Source organism: Lipophrys pholis (assembly GCF_963383615.2).
Source record: "Lipophrys pholis genome assembly, chromosome: 21".
Classification (NCBI taxonomy): Eukaryota; Metazoa; Chordata; class Actinopteri; order Blenniiformes; family Blenniidae; genus Lipophrys; species Lipophrys pholis.
In genome coordinates, this window is record NC_137649.1 from 3,704,267 (window position 1) to 3,725,314 (window position 21,048).

Genomic DNA, 21,048 nt, shown 5'->3' on the forward strand with positions numbered 1-21,048 from the left:
GATTAGATACTGTGCAATACTTTTTAATATGTGAAAGATTTTAAACTTTTAAATATGTGAAAGATTTTAAACCCATTTTAAGTTTTTATGTGAGTTGTGATCCTGCACTGAATGTAGGAGAACCTCCAAATGTCATTGTGCAATGTTGATTAATGACAATAAAGGCTATCTATCTATCTATCTATCTATCTATCTATCTATCTATCTATAACATAACGTTCCTGAAACTTTCTCCACTTCTGCAGCCCGGCGTTCTCCACCTTTCCTCAAGTACTTTATGTTTCACTTCAGGAGTTCTGAGCCTCTGGATCTCTATTTGTTTTTAAATTGTGATTGTTCAGACGGGGAGACGGAGGATCTCCTCACACAAGCGTCCAGCAGCTCTGGAGCATGAGCAGTTGCATGCACAGATCGCGCAGACTGCTAGCGCACAGGGTGGAGGACGATTTTGAAGTCAGGCGTACTCGGCACACACAAAAAGTTTCACTTTCCCTTAATATGAGAGAAAATAAGATCCGGGGGTCAAAACTTACCAAGAGGCTCTAATCTGGTCCCACCAAGCAAAGAGGTTTTAAAGGATTTATACAAGTTTTATTTTACTTTCATTGTATTTGGCACCAGAATGTTTCATTAAAATTTACTTTATGTTGAGATTGTAATCATTTTTAGTTCTAACTGTTTGATCTTGTAAAAATAAAGATAATTCCATGACATACACTGTGAACAAAACAAAGAAAAACTTTGATTATAGTAATATTTTACCAGTCTGATTCACTCAGGATGAAACTGGACTGTATGTGGTCCCTGAAGTAAATTAAATCTAATTTAATAATTATTTTGTATACATCTTATATGCATATGTGTTGCGGCTTCCCAAACCAACCTTTCAGCTGCTGAGAGTATGAGGTCGGGTCCTCAGGTTCACACATGTGTGGCGCGCTCGGAGGCTGTGGTAACAGATACGCTGAGAGCCAGAGGTGCTTCTGGTGCATTTATTAATAAACTGCACAGAGTTATCACAGCGCAGTAAAGATGGATGAAGAGAGAAATGAAAACCATCGGATTAAATGGGTCAAAAGGGTGATGAATGAATCAATGGGTAGCGGTCAACAAAACTTATGGCTTCTATTCAAGCCTGACTCTCATCCATGACAGGTGAGTGTGCACCTTTACACACACACACACTTCCGCATGTGAACACGCCTACTCCCACGTGAAACCCCGCCTCCTGCAACACACCCACTCAAACACACATGTATTTATATTGTATACATCTTGTATTGGTTCAGTTATTTGCTTTTAAATAACCAGAACATGTTTGGTGTTTGGTTCCTTCAATATCAACTGGTCCTACAATTTGTCCTCGTGACCCGTCCCTCTGAAGAGAGGACACCTGTCTTCAGGGGACACTTGTTCTTGGATTTTAGGGCGTCCCTACATCACAGGTTTTACTGTATTGTATATTTTATGTAATTTGCTGTAGCCATTCTTACATTGCCTGCGGCTGTTGTAACTGGGAAATGCAAGAATATCTCTTTGTAAACCTTGTTTTCTCTTTACAGGCTGGCGCCTCTACTGAGAGCAGTCATTTACCTCAATGGAGGGATGTTGCACGTCAGACTGACCCACTGGAGACATGTACTCTGGGCACACAGCTGTCCTTTAGGACTCATCAGACCCAATTCAGAAGTGCTGGTATGTTCTGTCCACCTTTAGAAATAGTAGTTGTGATGAAGTTTGGAATAATTAACCTCTTTTAATACTTATTATGGAATATTTCTGCTGTCTTAGTGGGATTTTTGTAGACTTTCTTCAGTAAATACACATTTAGTTACAGGTGTCCAGGCGACTGTGTCCTGTACAGAGGCGGTTCTAGACCCCCTGGGGGCCCGAGGCAAGAAGGACTATTGGGCCTTCCAGAATGATGATTAACGAAGTCCAGGATGACGGATCAGTAAAGAAATACTTTAGCAATTAACATATAAAATAAATAAATAACATTACTAAACTGAATGGAAACTTTACACACAATATATAAATGCCAGAAAAACAAACAACGCAAATGTGCAAAATGTTAAGTATGATAAAAATGCAACCCAGAAAAAAAACAAGAAAAAAACAAGGGATTGAAGTGGAAAGTAAGAACCGTGACACCTTGGTCTTATATTGTATCTATAGTCCACTTGTAGTGCAATTTGTTTTCTTAAAACTGCTGCTTGGCGGCCTTGGCATCCGCAAATGCAGCCACAATATCTTCCATATCTATGGACCTCCGAACATCTCTGTGGAAGTCAGTGCTCGTCCTGCGAGCCTCTCCTGCGAGCCTCTCCTGCGAGCCTCTCCTGCCAGCCTCTCCTGGCTCATGGTTGACCTCAAATACATTTTGATGAGCTTCAAAGCAGAAAAGCTCCTCTCACCAGAGGCAACAGAGACCAGAAGAGTCAAGAAGAGACGCAATGCAATGCCTAGATTGCTGTATGGATCCAGAAGGTCCTCACTGTAAATGTAGTTTAAAATGTCATGGTGGGCAGGTGGAGGTGAGGTCAGGGGAAGTGGAGACAGCAGAATTGATCTATGTGGCAGTAGTGCTGGTCACCACTGGGTTCCCCCACAGAGTCATGAAGTCAGAACTTTCCAGAACCATTACGTCACAATAAAGAAACATCCATTTCCATTTCAGTAGGCAGCTTTACAGAAGATTATGTCCTTTAACTTTCCTCATGAATATGAGCGTGTGGGGTTTACTGCACAAGAGGCTTTCTAGGAAAGGCATATGAGATCATATAGAGGAAATTAAGGAATTTAAGAACACCAGATTTGAGCTTGGAGCTCTGCTAATGTGGTAGATTAAGATGAGGATTATTGAAACCTTAAACTAGACTGTGGATCCTGGGTAATTAATCAGTGTCCCGCTGCATCACAGCTCAGACTTAATCCCACCCTGTTATGTCATCTCCACTCCCACCCCTCACATTCCATGAGATGAGAGTGTAGATGTGAAGCTGAGGTTTAATGTGTGTTCAAGTGAAAACAACCTTTGCAGAGGCTTACCTCCAAACCCCGGTCTCATCGTGAAGTCATGGTCATCGATCCTCAGCAGCTGCTCTGACTTGGTGCCCCAGGTTTTGGTTAGGTCCGGACTTCTCTTAATTATGGGGCTGATGAGGGGGAAAAAAGCAAATTATCAGTGTTATTATGAGACTTGAGTCTTTTAATTTCAGGATTTACATTTTACAAAAGAACCGTTTTTATCCTGCAGAACTATATGTAAACTCTATCTGAAACTACCAGCTTTAGCTAATCCATGCTTCACTTTAATTGGCCAGTTAATAGCCTCTGTTTGTTCCTGCAAACAAGCACCGTCACTTGATTGTAATCTCACCCTAGACTAATTTTCCGACGAGCTACTGCTGCATACTGGAAATGCAGAGATGTGTATTTGTGTGTTACATTGACTTGAGTAAGGTGAAACACATCATTTCTGTAGCTTTCAGCGATCACGCTCCTCTCATGTGGAACCAGTTCTCTTTTTTTCTCCCCAGAGTTCAAAACATTCCGTCCACACGTCACCATGAACACGAGGCTTCAGGGCACGTAGTACATATGACAGGATTTCACTTATATAGCACTTTTCAACTGCTTGGGTAGTCCCAAAGCGCTTTACATTGTTCGTCGCATTCACCCGTTCACACACCAGTGTAGACAGCTGCAGGGCACCTAATCCATCCATTGGGAGCACTTTGGGGTTCAGTGTCTTGCTCAAGCACACTTAGATGGAAATCAAACCCGCAACCTTTTGATTGGAAGACGACTGCTCTACCAACCAAGCTACAGCCGTGTTGTAAGGTTGAATGGAGGATTTCCTTGAGTTTCTCACATTCAAAGGCATTGGGATTAATTTTATTCTCTGTCGCTATTTATTCTAATCTAATCTGCTTTTCTCGTGTTAAACGCTCCTAATCTGAAATCTGATCTAAATGGGATGAGTCAGAAAAAGCACTTTAGTGGAAGACCGTCAGTGTAACAACAACAGCAGACGAGATAAATACCTCCGCTATATTCATCAAAAATGTACAAATTTAAGTGACAAAACGTTCAAGTTTACATGAGAAAGCTTCTCACTTCAGGTTTATTCAAAATCTACCAACTTGGGTTTGTTTTTATTTCTTCAATATAAACAAAGCATATAAAGATGGAACAGAAAAGAACACCTGTTTAAATTTATAGTCAACTTAGAAGGAAATCACAGTACTTATAATTCTACATACAACTTATCAGTAAAGTTAAAGATACATCTAATGTCAGAATCACATATAAACTAAACTGATATCATCAATCTGAGTTTTGACGTCTCTCAAGTCGTCTGATAGAACAAACAATTGTACTTAGAAAACTAAAACAGTTGTTGGCAACAAAATACATTAAAACAAAGAATAGAGACTTCCGGTGTTGACGATGTAGGAGGAAGTCATGTGATAGACGGCTCCCAGCATAACTGTAAATACATCCCTGTAAACACCACGTTCTGATTTGGAGTCGTGTTTTGAACGGCGGATTACAGCTCCGGTTTCGATTCGGCGGTGAAATGAGTGGTTCTAAACCCAAAAAGAGCAACACTCGAAGCTGTCCAGTTACACGTGGTGGCGGTGCTGCTTCAGTAGCTAGCAAACTTTCTAAGATGGCGGCGGCGGCGGCGGCGGCGGCGGCGGCGGCGGCGGCGGCGGCGGCGGCGGTGGACGAAACCCCAGAGGCTCTATCAAAGAGCCAGCTGGTATCGGAACTGGAGAGGCAACGGGCCTCGCTCCAGGAAGACATGGCGACATTAATCCTGGACTCGGTAAAACCTTTACAGACTTCGGTGGACGCATTCCGCGAGACTGTGAATAACTTTAATGGCCGCCTCACTGCTGCAGAGTCCCTAGTCCCTAACCCCAGACCTTTTGTGGCAGGTTTTCATGGTTTCCGGGAGAGGGAGAAGGTTCTCCGGTGGGCTATACAGAACGAGCTTCAGTACCACGACGCGAGGCTGCGAGTTTACCCAGACCTCAGCTACTGTGAAGAAGCGAGCCGCATTCAACAAAGTCAAACAAGCCCTTTACCAGAAAGGAGTCAAGTTTAGGCTGCTGTTTCCTGCTCGCCTCGAAGTTACAGTCCGGTGGCAGGGATACGCGTGCACTGCGGTCCGTAAAGTTCTTTTGCTCTTTCTGTTTCTGTAAGAGGTGTGCTCGTTAAGAATCTGGATGATGCCACTCTGTCATCCTTGGGCAATCCGCACAATATGCAAATTAAGGCCGCCATTTATGAAAATCTTGTTTCCGTCAATATCTCAGTAACTATGTATGGTATCAAAATAGTTTTGGTGTCTATCCCCATGTTTTGAGGGATAAAGAATGAGATTAAGCCATTTCAGTAAAGATCACACCAATATTTTGTGCTGAATAGGCATATTAATACCGCCATTACTGAAAAGGTGAAGGTGAGGCACTGCCTCATCTTCCTCCCCTGCCCGCACGTCACTGGTTGACAGGGTTCCCGTGGGGTCTTAAAAAGTCTTAAATTTGATATTGCAGGTCTTTTCTAGAGCTGCGGCGAATAAGAAGAAAAGGATCCGACTCAGTGGTTTGAACCAGATTATATGCATTTGTATTGCAACATTTCTAAAACCTCCATCAGCTGTCAGCAAACCAAGCAGTGACTTCATTCAGTAAATCTCCAGTCGTGACCAGCTGGTTAGACTAAGCTTCCACAATTCCTAAAATCTTTTGAGAGATGCACGGCAGGAAAGCAGATGTCCTTGCACGCTAAAACAATTCAAAGATGTTTTAAATCGCAGGTGGACTGAAATGACATTTAATTGCTGGCCTTCCTTCCGCCCGGATGACCTTCCCCAAAGCCACAACAATAGCAATAATTTCGGAAGCCCATTAACACAGTCAGATTACAGGTTACATAATCAGAGTAAGTGAATCCCCCCCCAATCCAAACACATGTCATCTTTTGTTGTTGTCAGCTAAAAACGGAGCTCTGATTATTAGGCATGTGGGCAAGCTGTGTCCTAAATCCACACGGGCTCACCTCGGAAATGGCGGCAGCAGTCAGGAAGCAGGTCAAGAGTTCTGCTGCAGAGGAGGCTAACAACTCTATATTCACCCTTCAGTTTCCATATTCCAAATGGGAGGCTCCAACCAGCAACATGAACCCTTCAGAAAATAAAGCCTCCAACTGGAAGGAGATCGAAAACTGCAAAAAACAAAACTGATACGAAACAAAACTAAAAAAATCTTATCATCACACATTTTCAGATTTCAGATGCTTTGTGCCACAAACACAAACTTTACACCAAATTAAGACAGACTCCATCGACTCTACATAGATAATATTATCTCCCCCGTCCCAGAGCTGAATTCACAAAACTATCAGGATGCATGATCATTATGAAACTCATCCACAGCTTTGTCTCAGGCAGGCTAGACTACTGTAACACACTCCTCATCAGGATCCCTGGTAGGGATGGGGCCCATCCGATCCAGTATCGGGATCGGGTTCCGGTACCAACGTAATTCATGGATCGGAAATTTCCGATCCAACCTGCGGAGTTTTCCGATCCACGAAGCCTCACTGTTACTGAAATGACTCCACAGTGTTTCCCTGCTGCTGCTCTGCTCGCTGGCTGCAAACTGTGGACTGGATTTCCTGAAGGGAGGCGGGTCTCAATGAGACCAGGAGGAATGAGTCAGGAAATCCATTCCACAGTTTGCAGCCAGGGAGCAGGCTAGGGAGGTAGCACTGTGCTATCCAACTTTTCATGTAAATAAATAATAAAGGGAGTGAGTGAATGCATCTCTGAGTGTGCATCAGAAAGAATGCAAGGTCACGTTCTTATTTTTTACATGTATAATAATAGTGTTAATGTTAATGTTAATTTTCAAAAGAATTACGTTACTGGTTTTCTGATTTGCATTTCATTATTTATCATTTATTTAGTGTTCCAACATGCTCTTTATAATTTGCACTTTATAATAGTAGCCTACATATTTTGCAGATATATAGGAAACATTTGTATGTATTTTTGCGTGATAAATTTATTTTACTGGAGCCTTTTTTTTTGACAAACTTTTTGTTATTTTTATTATTATTTAATATTATTGTAACCAAATATTCAAGCAGCAACCTAGTTTTTTGTTTGTGCATTTATTTGCAGTGTTTTTGGAATAAAGAGGTGGACAAGTGCTCTACATCAGCATCTGCAGCGTTGGGAGACGTTTTTGTATTACATTTTTTTTAACATGCACAAAAGATGCCAGACAGACTGGCGAGTTTAAAGGTGCAAGAGAGTTAGTTTTGGTTTCACTTTGTAATCATTCATGTAAGCTACTACCTTCATCTCATAATTTCTAACACGACTGCTGGTGCTGGAGCCAATCCCAGCTCATTATGGGTGAGGACAGGGTACACCCTGGACAGGTCGCCAGTCTGTCGCAGGGCACACACACACAAAGACAGACAGCCACACACACTCACATTCACACCTCAGGGCACTTTAGTATCACCAATCAACCTGCATGTTTTCGGACTGTGGGAGGAAACCAGAGTACCTGGACGAACACACACGAGGAATGGAATGAGATACATAGTGCTCATAAATAACCTTTGATAGCCTCTCAGAGTGGTGGCGCAGTGGTTTGCGCTCTTGCTGCACAGCAAAATGGTCCAGGTTCAAATCCTATCCAGGGCCTCTCTGTGTGGAGTTTGCATTTTCTCCCATTTAACAACCACTTGAAAATGAATCTACACGGGCTGACCAGCGTTGCCAGACATTGCGGGGTCCCCCAATGAGGGAGGCAAACTCTCTTACCCTTTAACTTTTTTTTTTATTTTGTGCATTTGTGGCGTGTTCATCATTACACATATGATAGTTTTAAGGTTTTAACATGATTCCTACACAGGCTGAGATCTGTGTGATGTGTTATTCTTTCAGGTAATTAATCAAGTCTGATTATTGTGGAAATACAGACACTCGGGCGGAGCGTGGCGGCGCTCGGGCGGAGCGTGGCGGCGCTCGGGCGGAGCGTGGCGGCGCTCGGGCGGAGCGTGGCGTGGCGGGACGGTATACACACAGGCAGTATTCGGATCTCAAAATTGATTATTCGGCACCACAACAATGACCGAATCATCAGATTATCGGGCCCAGTCCCAATTGCTGCAGATAATTCTTAAGGACACTTAAAGACACTAAAATGACAGCTTGAAACTAGAGATGTTTATTTTTATCACAGTGACGTGTTCAGTTAAATATATTCTCAGATTATTTTCTTTTACTAGATGAACCCATTAAACTTGAAGGTGTCCCCATGCTCTGTTCCGGTGTCCCTCTTCTATAACTCATGGTAAGTTTATGTTGCACACAGATTGGACAGTATTTTGCCTGTTGTGTGACATGCTAATAACAGCTAACAGCTAATATAGCAGGCACTGTGACAGCAAGGAGAGTTGTAGGTACAAATGACCTAAACATTAAAAACTACATCGTCACAATGTTCGGGGTCAACATTATCTTTGCATATAAATAAATGTTTAAGACATGGGGCGGACTTAAAAACTCATGTGATTAGGGTTCATTCAAACCGCTATCAGTTCAGCTACTTTCAAACTTGTGTTATGTGATTGCAGAAACCGCCAGAGAGAGAGAGAGAGATCTTATTGTTCAGCTTGGAACACATTTACAAGATAAGGAGACCGTAAGCTGTGTGTTTACTAGTTGTTCTTTCAAGACAAATGTTGATAGTACATTTTACTCACATAAGAATAGAAAGCATCAGGGGCACGCGGTGAAAGATTTCAAAACCTGCTTTGCTTCTCTTGCTGACGTGGCACAAGTATCAGGTAGTTGTGAGGGTGCAGCGGTACCTGGCTGTTCTACTTCATGTGTCATATTCTGAAGCTGAGACCGAGGTAGAAAGTGAGGATAGTGAAGTTACAGATCTTCCAGGACGAAGTGAGAAGAGAGTAGCTTCATTACTGTTGAACTTAGAACACACATTTCATATTCCAGCTCCAACAGTTGACGAACTGGTGGAGGAGTTTCATTTGTTGTTGCTCTCAGCTCGTGGGCCAGTAACAAAGCGCACAGTGACAGAAATGTTCAAAAGCCACAACCTCCATGTTGATCAAGCCGTTACTGAAGAACTTACCACTTCTGTTTCTGCTTCTAACCCAGTAGATAAAGATTGGGCCCTTCAGCTACCTCTCTTAAAACAAAGCAATATTACAAGCACGGTTTTAGAGTTGTAGAACCTGTTGAGTATTTTCTCGATGTAGAACAGAGGCGATCATTTCAGTACATGCCAATAATACACTTATTGCAGGAAGTATTGAGCCAATATCAATTATTAGATAAAGTGACTGAGGAACACTCTGACCACCAGACAAACCCTCAATGTTTTTCTGAGTGTTTACAGATCTTTTGTAGATGGCAAGCACGACCAAACAAATAGCTTTTTAGCTGCTGATGCATTGAGGATATCCATTATCTTTTATGTTGATGAGTTTGAGGTTTGTAATCCTCTCGGGACATCACGCAAAGAGCATAAGCTCTGTGGTGTGTATTGGGTTCTGGACAATTTACCGCCCGGTTCTCATTCGACCCTTTCATCCATTTATTTAGCTGTCCTTTGTAAAAGTGAAGATTTGAAGGCGTTTGGATTTGAAAATGTTTTAGATCCACTGATAAACGATCCGGCGTAATCCTGAAAACTGAGCCTGGTGGTGTGTCGAAGGAAAGCCTGTTTCTGTCTGAGAAACATTAATATTATATTGCCTCTTTTTTCTATCTCTCTCTAGAATGATACTGGACACACTAGGGATGTCCCGATCACACTTTTTGGCCCCCGATATCGATCCGATTTTTCAGAATTGAGTATCGGCCGATACCGATACTTTCCCGATCCGATACTTACATTGCTATTGCAAATATACTCAATAATGTATTTTTGGAGCAACTAAGACGTCTGAAGCTAAAAGCACTATTGGCAGAAGCTTTGTTTAGATAGAAATTATTGTAAAACTCACTTATTGAATCAAAATTCTTCTCAGAATGACTTAAGAACTTATTTAAACTTTATTCAGTCAGAACAACAACAAAAAAAACAAGTACACTCTGCAGTCTTGTATCTCTTATTTATGTTTGTGGCAAATTAATCACTATGAGCACGGCTCAACACGAGGCTTCAGGGCATGTAATACACATGCCAGGCCTTAAGGGGCGCTGTGACTCACCAAACACAACAGAAAGCAGAAGAAGACAGACCACATAGAGATTTAGAAGTAGTCTTCTACACATAAACACATAAAACACTACATATTACTCTAGTTTTATAGGTCTATGGCCCCGCTACACCTGCTTCTAGCTTCTGCAGCTCGACCGGAGCTTCTAGTCCCTGATTGTTGTGGTTATTAGGGGACGTTGTGAATGTCAGTTTACAGCAGCTCGCAAACGGGGCTCGCTTTATGGCAGCTGATGTGAAAAAGGTTTTTTTTTTTTGTTTTGTTTTTTTTAGACCGGCGGGGTGATCGGCAGGATTTACCGAATCCCGATCACTCACAATTCACCAATATCGGCCCCGGTCCGATATCTACCGATCTCATCGGGACATCCCCAGTACACACCGCACGTGGATGGATCATCAAGTCTTTGTGCACCTTCCTAAATGAAGACCATGAACAATTTGTGAAAGAATAGATGGTAAGGTATTTATGAATTAGCGTCTATCCAAAGTCAGACTGAGACTGAACTGTGACTCGTGATCCAACATCCAAAACACCCGGAGAAACTTCACAAGTACAATACTAGACTAGAGTACCTGATACGGAGGAATATTAGGATAACGCTGCAGACATTGGTCTTTAAACAAACCCAGCCCTCTTATTGCTGGCTAACTTAGATGAACTGTAACACATTCTAGAAAGATATCAGGTCAGCTTTGTACCATTATCAGAACATCTTTACTCTCAGTCGCTGTGTTTCTTTCATTTCTTCTCCTGGAGTGTCCAGAACACTTCTATAATATATAAACCTTTCATTGTTGGTGTCCGTATCTGAATGAGTGCCACTTAATTATCGTTTATTCTCCTCTCTTACACATGGCAGGGTTTCCAAAAATGCATTTCGTTATTTGTTTTGCTTAATCTTGACGGGCAAACGTTGTCATCCAAGGTGCAATTCCCCAAAAACAAACTTTTGGAGTGAGTCAGTGTGAATAAGACTGAAAGAAAAACTGGAACTGTTTTAGTGTTACCTGTATTCCCACAAGGGGACAAATGCGGTTGCTGCAGTTGCGCTCATATGTTGTCAGAATTATTGTTTTGAGTTGAGCAGTCATATTCTGAGTATTAGGTGTGTGAAACAGGAAGTACACAGTTTAGGGTTTTTCTTGCCTGAAATGTAAAATGATCAGTGATACTGGATATTAGAGTTTGAGAGAATTAGTTTTTCAGAAGGTTTGCTTATGGTATCAGAACAGGGAGCATCTGAAAGCCTGTTTTTTCACTTTACTTGTGACTTTTCCTCCACTGTCTTTGTGAGGTAATGTTATATTCATGTGAGGTCATGTTATATTGTTCAGTGTGGTTTTAAAAAAAACCCATTTGTTTTGTTTAATAAAAAGTTAATTATATGTATATATATTAATTGCAAAATTGGTGATTTTATTTTTATTTTTATGTAGATTGTCCCAACTGAGCCAAACATGTTTGCTTAAAATATTTTGTAAAACACGGGAGAAAACAGTTTTTCGTGTTATTTGGTGAAAAAAAAAAAAAAGTTGTTTAAAATGTTTTGTGGATTTAAAATCAAAATACATTTGAAATGTGAGTCTTATATGCTTGATAGCTGTACCAGCTGGAAGGAAAGTAATTGAAACAACGACATTTATATTAATCAAACTTTAAAAACCTACTTTAATTCATTCAACAAGATTAATTTCAGTAGAATGTGTTGATCCAGCAAGGCTGGATTTTATTGTGTTGAGATGCTTGACCAATGTAGCGTGAATTACATTGTCATTAATTTGATGAACAAAATAATGTTTAGATTCTATGAAAGACCAACCTATTGAACATAAATATTTAAATAATGTCGCATCAACAAATATACATGTTGCTCATATGACATAATTAAAAGGGACTCAATCGACTTAATCTGAATAGATTGAAATGTGTGTGCCATGATTAAATTGCATTAACTCAACAAATTATTTTTTGGAGTGTAGAATAGAGCAGTATGGACCAGCATTAGTGGCATAAACCCAAAGAAACGAGCGCAGATCAGTATCAAACCAGCACAGAAAATAGAGAAAAACAGTGTAGAACCAGGAGAAACAAACTACTGATCAAACCCACATAAACAAAGATCAACCAGTAAACACTGAAATAACCCAACATAAACCAGGACACACATATCTGATCATAATTAGACCAAAATAAACCAGACCAACGTTGGACTAGAATTAAACAGTATTTATACTGGTGTACCAGCAGTGTTACTCTAAGGAAGTCACTAAACTTTAAGATCTTATCCACACGTTCCACTTGAAACAAGATGAGAAACGCTTCTTCAGATCTGCCACAACGTTTACAGGGTTTCCTCCATCAGCACCGACCTGGTGAGCGTGTAGGGCCGCAGAGGCGGTCCTCCGCGGCTCTTCTGTTCAGACACGCCGAGCCGCACCGTCCAGAGCAGGAGACCGAGAAGCACCACGTCCGTGTGCATGACGTCCTGCGTCCCGGAGCCTCGAGCCCGCTGCGCCCTGCCGCCGCCGCCGCTCCGTGCGCACCAGAGGCGCGTTCCGCACACGCACCGGCGCGCCGTGAGAATCTATACGTGAAAGTCACGCGATTTAATCTCACGGATGAGGAGGGGGAGGAGGGGGGGTGGGGGGCAGATTCGCCAAAACCTGCAAATCCTCCGCCGTCAGATGGGGAGGATTTACTGTCAGCGCGCGGAGGACGCGGGGTCCGCGGCAGGGACGCACATTTATGCCGCCTGGTTAGAGTGGAGTCCTACGGAGCTCCGGAATAGCCACAGAGGGGGAAAATTTTTAATTAAAAGGCGAGGGAACGAGATAATAAGTCGTTTCCTCATATGAATAAACTCTAATTGTTGTGCTTTATTCTAAGGAGCAGTGAAAATAACCTGAAGGCGAGGAGTCCACTTATAATCCTCGGGTTCCAAGTCACCTGGCAGTAGAGGATTAACCAGTCACAAAAGTCATTTACAGAACATTTAATTAAAGTAAATCACTGCTAGTTTCTCTAACTGGGTGATACAAATAAAAGCTCCAGTCACTTCGCCGGGAATACTTGGGAATTTTCAAAAAAGAATAATTTATTCAAGCTAAAAGCTACTTATAAAAGATTTTGAATTGATTTGTTTGAATAGAATGGAAGTTTATTCCAGACATGTGGGCAGAAATTTGATTATTCAAAACAATGACAACAAAATTAATTAAAAACACACAAAGCAAATAAACATAACAGAGCAAAGCCATGCCAAAAATAAGTAATTGAATAAATAATGGCCAACCATGTGAGAAAAGGAGTAGGACCAAAAGTTAATTTAATTAATGTTTGTGGAATATCAATGTGTGTGTGTGTGTGTGTGTGTGTGTGTGTGTGTGTGTGTGTGTGTGTGTGTGTGTGTATTCATTATACAAGCCTACTTGTCTTCCCCACTGAACCACAAACTGGAGTCCAATTGTAACTTCAAGGCCACAATTGGACACAAAAAGCCACAATTAAAGTTTTTTGTGTGGATTTACTGGACATTGCATAGATGTCTTATCTGGAACTCATATGAATCTCAATGGGGAAAAAAAGTGCCACTACACCGGGAATCAAATCCACATTAACGTGCACAAAATAACCTCTGGAATACGCAAACATGCATCAGCAACCCAATAATTGACACCAAACACGCTTGACCATCAGAATTAGAAAAATAATCAATGGTCCAGACAACCAGAGATCCAGTGACGGGCGGTGAGGTTCATGGCTGGTGAGGCACTGAGTCAGATACACAATTGTAAGAACTGAAAAGAGCATCTTATTTCACTGTTCATCCATCAACATCAACTGGTAATGCTTCATATCCCATCAGAGTTTCTCCTTCAGTGACACTTACATCAACACAAACATACACAGGAACGTACTTGTCCTACAAAGAAAGTTTATTTTATAGAAATGGAGAGAGCACCCTTCTTATGTCCAAGCAATTCATATTTACTGTAAACAAATTAAAGTGTAGAGGCGTGTGCAGCACAAATTTGATTTTGACCTTCAGTAAAAATTTCTGTTATTTTTCAAACTTTAAATTCTGGTGCTTTAATCGGTTTTAATAAAGGTTGTCTATCAAAATGATGAGGAAAAAAATTATGTTAGGCCAAAAGTTTAGTTATCACATACTTGAATTAGGCTCTGTGCATGCAGTGTGGAGGGGGTGGAAATAGTTGCAAAAGTAAATTGTTTTTTTGTTCATTCTCTTTTATTTCCAGTTGCGTTCATTGACGCAGTTCAGTTTAAGTTGAATTGTTGTTGAAGTTCCTCTTGCCCAAGTTGTTTGGAGTTCTTCTCTTCACTCACGTCGGGTACATGTGTATGGAACAAAGTTAGTTTGGATTTTATTATGATGTGAAATAAACTGTTGTCGTGCTTCCTACAAATCCATCGGACCTGTCGCATGCATTGGACACAGAAAAAGAAAGAAAACAGACAATGAAAGGAGAAACATTCAGATTATTAAAACAAATACAAAAGAAGACACAATCCACTCAGTCTGCATTTGCATTGACAAAAAGGAGTAGAAAGAACTACTGTTTCTCTTTGGTCCAGTACGGGACTTATTTCAATATTTTGTCTTGTCTGGTTGATGTGGGGGTGGGCAGGGGTAAGTCGGGGTAATTTTATTTTTTATTGTTGTTTCAAGTCTTGGTATTCGTCTCTGTGTGTTAAACATTGTCCTGTGAATATAATTATGTATGGATTGTCTTTTACTTGCCACAGCCAGTGTTGTTCATGAACTCGTTCATATTTTGGGTGAATGTGAACTGAACGTTCTGTATTTCTGCCTGATGGACGTCACTGAGAGCGCCGTTCATTATGGTGTGAACAGCGCTCTCACAGTTCAACGTTGTATAAGAGGGTGCCAGATTTCCATAGAGCCTTTAGCCCCGTTTCCACAGTGCCCCTTGGTACCGGTGCCGGTCAGGTGGGGGTTGACTATCCGTAACCAGACCCGTATCAGTGCCGCGTTTCCATTACACGGGAAACGGTTTGAAATGTAGGCAGGGTTATGAACGGTTGTGTAATCACGCAGGATGTGACGCCATAACGGGACATTTTCAAAAAAGTTTCCTGATTGCTGCAGAAGAACTGATTGGAAATGGCTGCTTGCTGGGAGAACAGCGGTCGTCACCGACCAATGAGCAGACGGCAGTGTTGAAGCTCCTCCCCCTCATATCCGGCACATTGTGCCTGGTACCCCAAGTGGAGGGGTAGCGAGAAATGGTTACCAATGGTACCGGTTGGTAACGGTTCTGAGTCAGTGGAAACGCACAACAACCGTTCCGACCTGACCCGTACCGGCACCAAGGGGCACTGTGGACACGGGGCTTTAGTGGAAAACCCGTCCCAAGCTCACCGTAAACAGGCTTTAACATGTAGGAGGAAAACAGCCAATCTGGCAACAGCAGCAAACACAGATTCGCGCCGCCACATACGTCATCAAAATGTGAAGCATCGTGGCAAAAACAAATGGAAGACAGCAGCACTACCTCAGACTCTGGGTACGTCCGAAAAGTCCCTCCTTTCTCCTTATATGACTTTACCTTAAAGGTGTTAGAGGAGTTTCCGGGGAGAAGCGTGACCAAGATGGAGGTCTAGCCGAGAAGCTCCGACACCATGCTACACTTTTCTTAGAAATACCCTATCCAACTGCCAACATTCGAGTTAAAAAAGGCCATGTCAAAGACACCAACTGCGAAACAGTGCGAAATCTTCACCCGCAGACGCAAGACGACCACGAAAACAACCCCGGTAAGCCTCCTGGACGACACGAGTGTTAGCATAGCTAGCACTCAGATTGCTAACAGCATGGACATTGCTAACACGGAGGGCATTGGAGAAGTGCTATCAGAGCTCCGGGCAATGCGGTCGGACTTTGGAGGAAGACTCGATGGTATCGACCAGAGACTAACGAGCATGTCAACCACTCTCACAACTTTAGAGGGTAAGCTAACTGCCACTAACCAGGAAGTTACGGCTAATACTAGCCGGATTGAGCTAGCGGAGACCCGCATTGTTATGACTGAGGAGTCACAGCAGACTGCCGATACAGCCCTACAATCCGCCTTAAAAAGAATTGCTTTCCTGGAGGGGAAAACAGAAGATCTTGAAAACCGGGGCAGGAGGAAGAATCTGCGCATCTTTGGTATACGTGAAGGGGTAGAGGGGAGACGGCCGCTCATTGAATACATAACTGAGATGCTACCATCATGGCTCGGTCTCCCACCACAAAAAGTGTTCACTCTCGAGCGTGCCCATCGTACACTGAATGGAAGGCCCGGACAAAATAGAGCGGTTCTGGTCCGGTTCCTGAGTTTCCAAGAAAAGGAATTCGTTTTCCGTGAAGCTAAAAAACAGCAAATCCTCCACGATGGGCAAAAAATCACTTTCGCACAGGACCTTTCAGCTGAAACAGTTCGCGTGAGGAGAGGATTTCACCCCGTCATAAAAGGCTTCATCGACATCAATGCTTTCCGTGGATTTCAGTACAATCCATGTAAACTCAGGATCCTACATGGAGGCAAGATGCACCTGTTTTCCACACCACAAGAAGCTGAGGACTTCTACAAACAGCTCCCATCTACAGCGGGGGACACTCACTCCACATGAACAAGCTCCATCACGTGCTGTAATATGAGGCTGGTGGTAAAAGACACTTGATAATCATTTGTTCTAAATGTTAATGTTGGCAGTTCAATTTAAATTCATATTTGTGTAAATGTGTTCTAGTTCTATTTCATAAGGGTAAGTAAATACAACTGTGAAGTAGCATGGTGTATGGTTAGGGGTTTTAGAAGAGTTGGGGTCATGTTGACCAGCTGCTCCTCAGATTTGTGGATCAGCATCCCTAATAACCACTACGTTCTGGGAGGGTGGGTGTGCATTTCACAGGATGAAGTGCACGGGTTCAAGGGAAGGTTCAAAAGTTCGGTATTGTTTATATGTGTAGGTATGAATGTGTGTGTATGCCTGTGTAAGTTTGCACTTTATCTATTACTATTTAACAATTTTATTATCAACCTTACTGGCTCTAATGCTCCTTAAGTTCATTATAAAAATATATGGAAAGGACACAGCAGGGAAGTAATTTTAACATTACTATTACTAGTTGGAATGTCAGGGGAATGAGAAAATTGGTAAAAGTTAAAAAAGTATTGAGCAGAATAAAACTCCTAAATTCAAAGATTGTTTTTATACAAGAATCCCACATGACAACACCGGATATTCAAATCCTAGTGAAAAGATGGCCAGGTCAGATATTTCATGCCCCTTTCACTGGTCATGCCAGAGGGGTTGTAACTTTGATCCACAAATCCGTACCATTTCAAAAAACTAAACTTATTTTAGACCCAGGTGGGAGATACATTATTGTACAAGGTATTATAATGTCACAGAAATTTAATTTGGTTAATGTATATGGCCCCAATGATGATTCCCCATCCTTCTTTGACAAACTCTTTTTGACACTATCTGCCCTAGATGGCATATATATCATGGGAGGTGACTTTAATTGCACCCTTGATCCAACCCTCGATAGGTCCTCTCAAATTGACAATACACATACAAAAACCAGGAAAATAATACATAACTATATAAAAGACCTTAGGTTACAAGACATATGGAGGGTTCAAAATCCAACCAACAAACAGTATTCATGTTTTTCAAGTAGTCACAAAAGCCACTCACGAATAGACTATTTTCTAACATCCATAGAATTAAAGGTGGAAGAATGTTTGTACAGTAGCATTGTTATGAGCGACCATGCTCCAGTCTCAATTAAAGTTAATTTGGATAAAGTTGAACAGGGCCAAAAACGATGGAGATTACAGGCCTTTTTATTAAAAGATAATGTCTTCATTAAAGTTATTGAAAAATGCATAGACAATTATTTTGAATTTAATAAAGATGAAACGTCAGCCAGTGTCAGATGGGAAGCTTTTAAAGCTTATATAAGAGGAGAAATTATCAGTTACACGAGTGCTAAAAATAAAAAATATAACCAAGAAATTATATTAATGGAACAACAAATTAAGACACTGGAAAATGAAATTTATAGTAATAACAACTTAGGAAAAATTAAAAATCTAACTATTTTGAGAGCTAAATATGATAAATTAATGACTGACAAAGTGGCAAAAAGTTTGTTGTGGACAAAACAAACATTTTATGATCAAGGAGAGAAGGCAGGAAAATTATTAGCCTGGAGAATTAAAAAAATGCAGGCAGATAGAACAATCCCCAGCATAAAATCAGATGTTGATAAACTGACTTCCGACCCATTAGAGATAAATATAAGTTTTAGAGAATTCTATAAAAAACTATATGAATCAGAGTGTTATGTGGATGAAGCAGTTCAAAATGCATTTCTGGATAAATTACCGTTCCAAACATTATCTGATGAGGATAAAGAAGCTCTGGATAACCCACTAACAACAAAGGATATATTGGAAGCTATAGGAAATATAAATAGCGGCAAAGCCCCAGGCCCTGATGGGCTACCTATTGAATTTTACAAGGTGTTTAAAAACAAGTTAGCCCAACCACTGCTTAACATGTTTAAAGAATCATATGAAACCAGAAATCTCCCAGAATCCTTAAGATTAGCTACAATCACTCTAATATTAAAACCTAATAAACCTCAAACCGAGTGCTCATCATATCGGGGGATCAGTCTTATGGGATGTGATATAAAAATATTAAGTAAAATCCTGGCAAAACGCTTAGAAAGACTCATACCAAAACTAATAATAGATGATCAACAAGGTTTCGTTCAAAAAAGACAAGGTTATCACAATATTAGACGTGTTTTAAATATACTGTATGAAAAAAAAAATGCAAAGGATACAGCAATGCTAGCTGTAGACGCATGCCAAGCATTTGATAGAATTGAGTGGGCCTATCTTCTGAAACTGCTTCCAAGATACGGACTGGGAGAGGAATTTATCAAATGGATAGAATTGCTATATACAAACCCTACTGCCCAAGTTTTAACTAACAACAACATCTCAGAACCTTTCAATTTACAACGTTCCACACGACAAGGATGCCCGCTGTCTCCAATTCTATTCACTCTTGCTTTGGAACCTTTAGCCATTGCAGTGAGAACTCAGGCAGGACTGTCAGGGGTATGCATTGGGGGGATAAAGCATCTTATATCGTTATTTGCTGATGATATAATATTTTTTCTGACAGATTTAAAAAATACCATTCCCAACCTGGTCAACCTTATTGAAAAATTTGGAATGTTCTCTGGATATAAAATTAACAACAGTAAATCAATACTTATGTTTCTTAATGAAGAGGACAGAAAAAATCCAACCATACAAACAAACTTTACAATTGCCACAGACGGATTTAACTACTTGGGCATCAAAATCACTCCAGATCTGAACAAAATAGTTGCTACTAATTACGACCCCCTTGTGGCTCAAGTTACAGAAACTTTAAATCGTTGGACAAACTTACCCATCTCCATGATAGGACGAATAAATATCCTGAAGATGTCAATCTTACCCAAATTCTTGTACTACTTCCAGACACTTCCCATGCCCTTAACACAATCCTTCTTTAATAAACTCAATAAAACATTCAGTCATTTTGTATGGAACAATAGGAAAGCAAGGCTTCGTTTTAAATTACTATACTTGCCCTATGAAAGAGGGGGCCTCCAACTCCCAAACCTTAGATGGTATTACATGGCTGCCCAATTAACATCAGCTTCACACTACTTTTGCACAAACCCACCCCCTACTTGGGTGACTATTGAACAACAATCCAGTCCAAATTTGCCCCTTAATAGTTATATCTACTCAGCCAATTTAAAAACTCTTAAAAAACAGACTAAGAACCCCTTTCTAAAAAACACTATCATCGTGTGGCACAGTGCACATAAACAAATTGGTAATCCTTTATCTTTATCCCAATTCACTCCCCTGTGTAATAATGAACACTTCATACCTGGAAAACAGGATGGAGGATTTAAACTATGGAAAGAGAGGGGGGTCCAAACAGTCAAAGATTTATATGAAGATGGGATATTACTTACATTTAGTGAACTGTGCCATAAATTCCAAATCCCTACAAAGCATTTCTTCAAATACCTACAACTAAAAAGTTTTCTTTCATCAAAGTATGAAGACATGATACACATTCCTAGTTTATCACTAGTAGAAGAAATCTCTCTCAAAAAGCGGGAACAAAAAGGTTTGATGTCAAAATATTATAATCTATTCAGGTCGAATTCACCGGATTCTGCGATTGATAAACTAAATGCTTGGAGAAATGACATACATGAACATATAGATGAAGCAGATTGGAATGAAGCTTGTTTGCGAGCTCAAAAAGAAACAATTAATACACGACTAAAGTTACTTCAATACAAGTGGCTGACAAGGACATATATAACACCTGAAATACTTCATCACATATCCAGCAATAATCCAGACACATGCACCAAATGTCGTGATCACAAAGGGACACTAATACATTGTATGTGGGAGTGTAAAGATATATTACAATTTTGGAAGGATGTGCTTAAATGCTTATCAGAAATTTTTGAAGTGAAGGTTCCCCTTTCTGCCAAACTTTGTATATTGGGCATATACCCAGAAAACTTTTCAAGAACAAGGAAGCAAAAGAAACTACTGGATTTTGGGCTGCTACACGCCAGGAGAGCTATAGCGTTAAACTGGAAGAGGATGGAGGCTCCTTCAA

General features: G+C 40.9%; 1 protein-coding gene across 1 annotated transcript in view; it reads right to left on the bottom strand.

Annotated features, from left to right (window-relative positions):
* The window catches only part of LOC308125982 (gamma-aminobutyric acid receptor subunit rho-1-like), a 31,758-nt gene extending 18,708 nt beyond the window's left edge, over positions 1 to 13,050 (bottom strand). The window contains exons 1-2 of the mRNA XM_080490048.1: positions 12,657 to 13,050; positions 3,052 to 3,158 (exon numbers count right to left, since the gene is read on the bottom strand). Coding sequence (XP_080346174.1) covers positions 3,052 to 3,158; positions 12,657 to 12,766 — 217 coding nt within the window. The 5' untranslated portion in view covers positions 12,767 to 13,050. The remainder of the gene's footprint in view (positions 1 to 3,051; positions 3,159 to 12,656) is intronic.
* Positions 13,051 to 21,048: the final 7,998 nt, after the last annotated feature.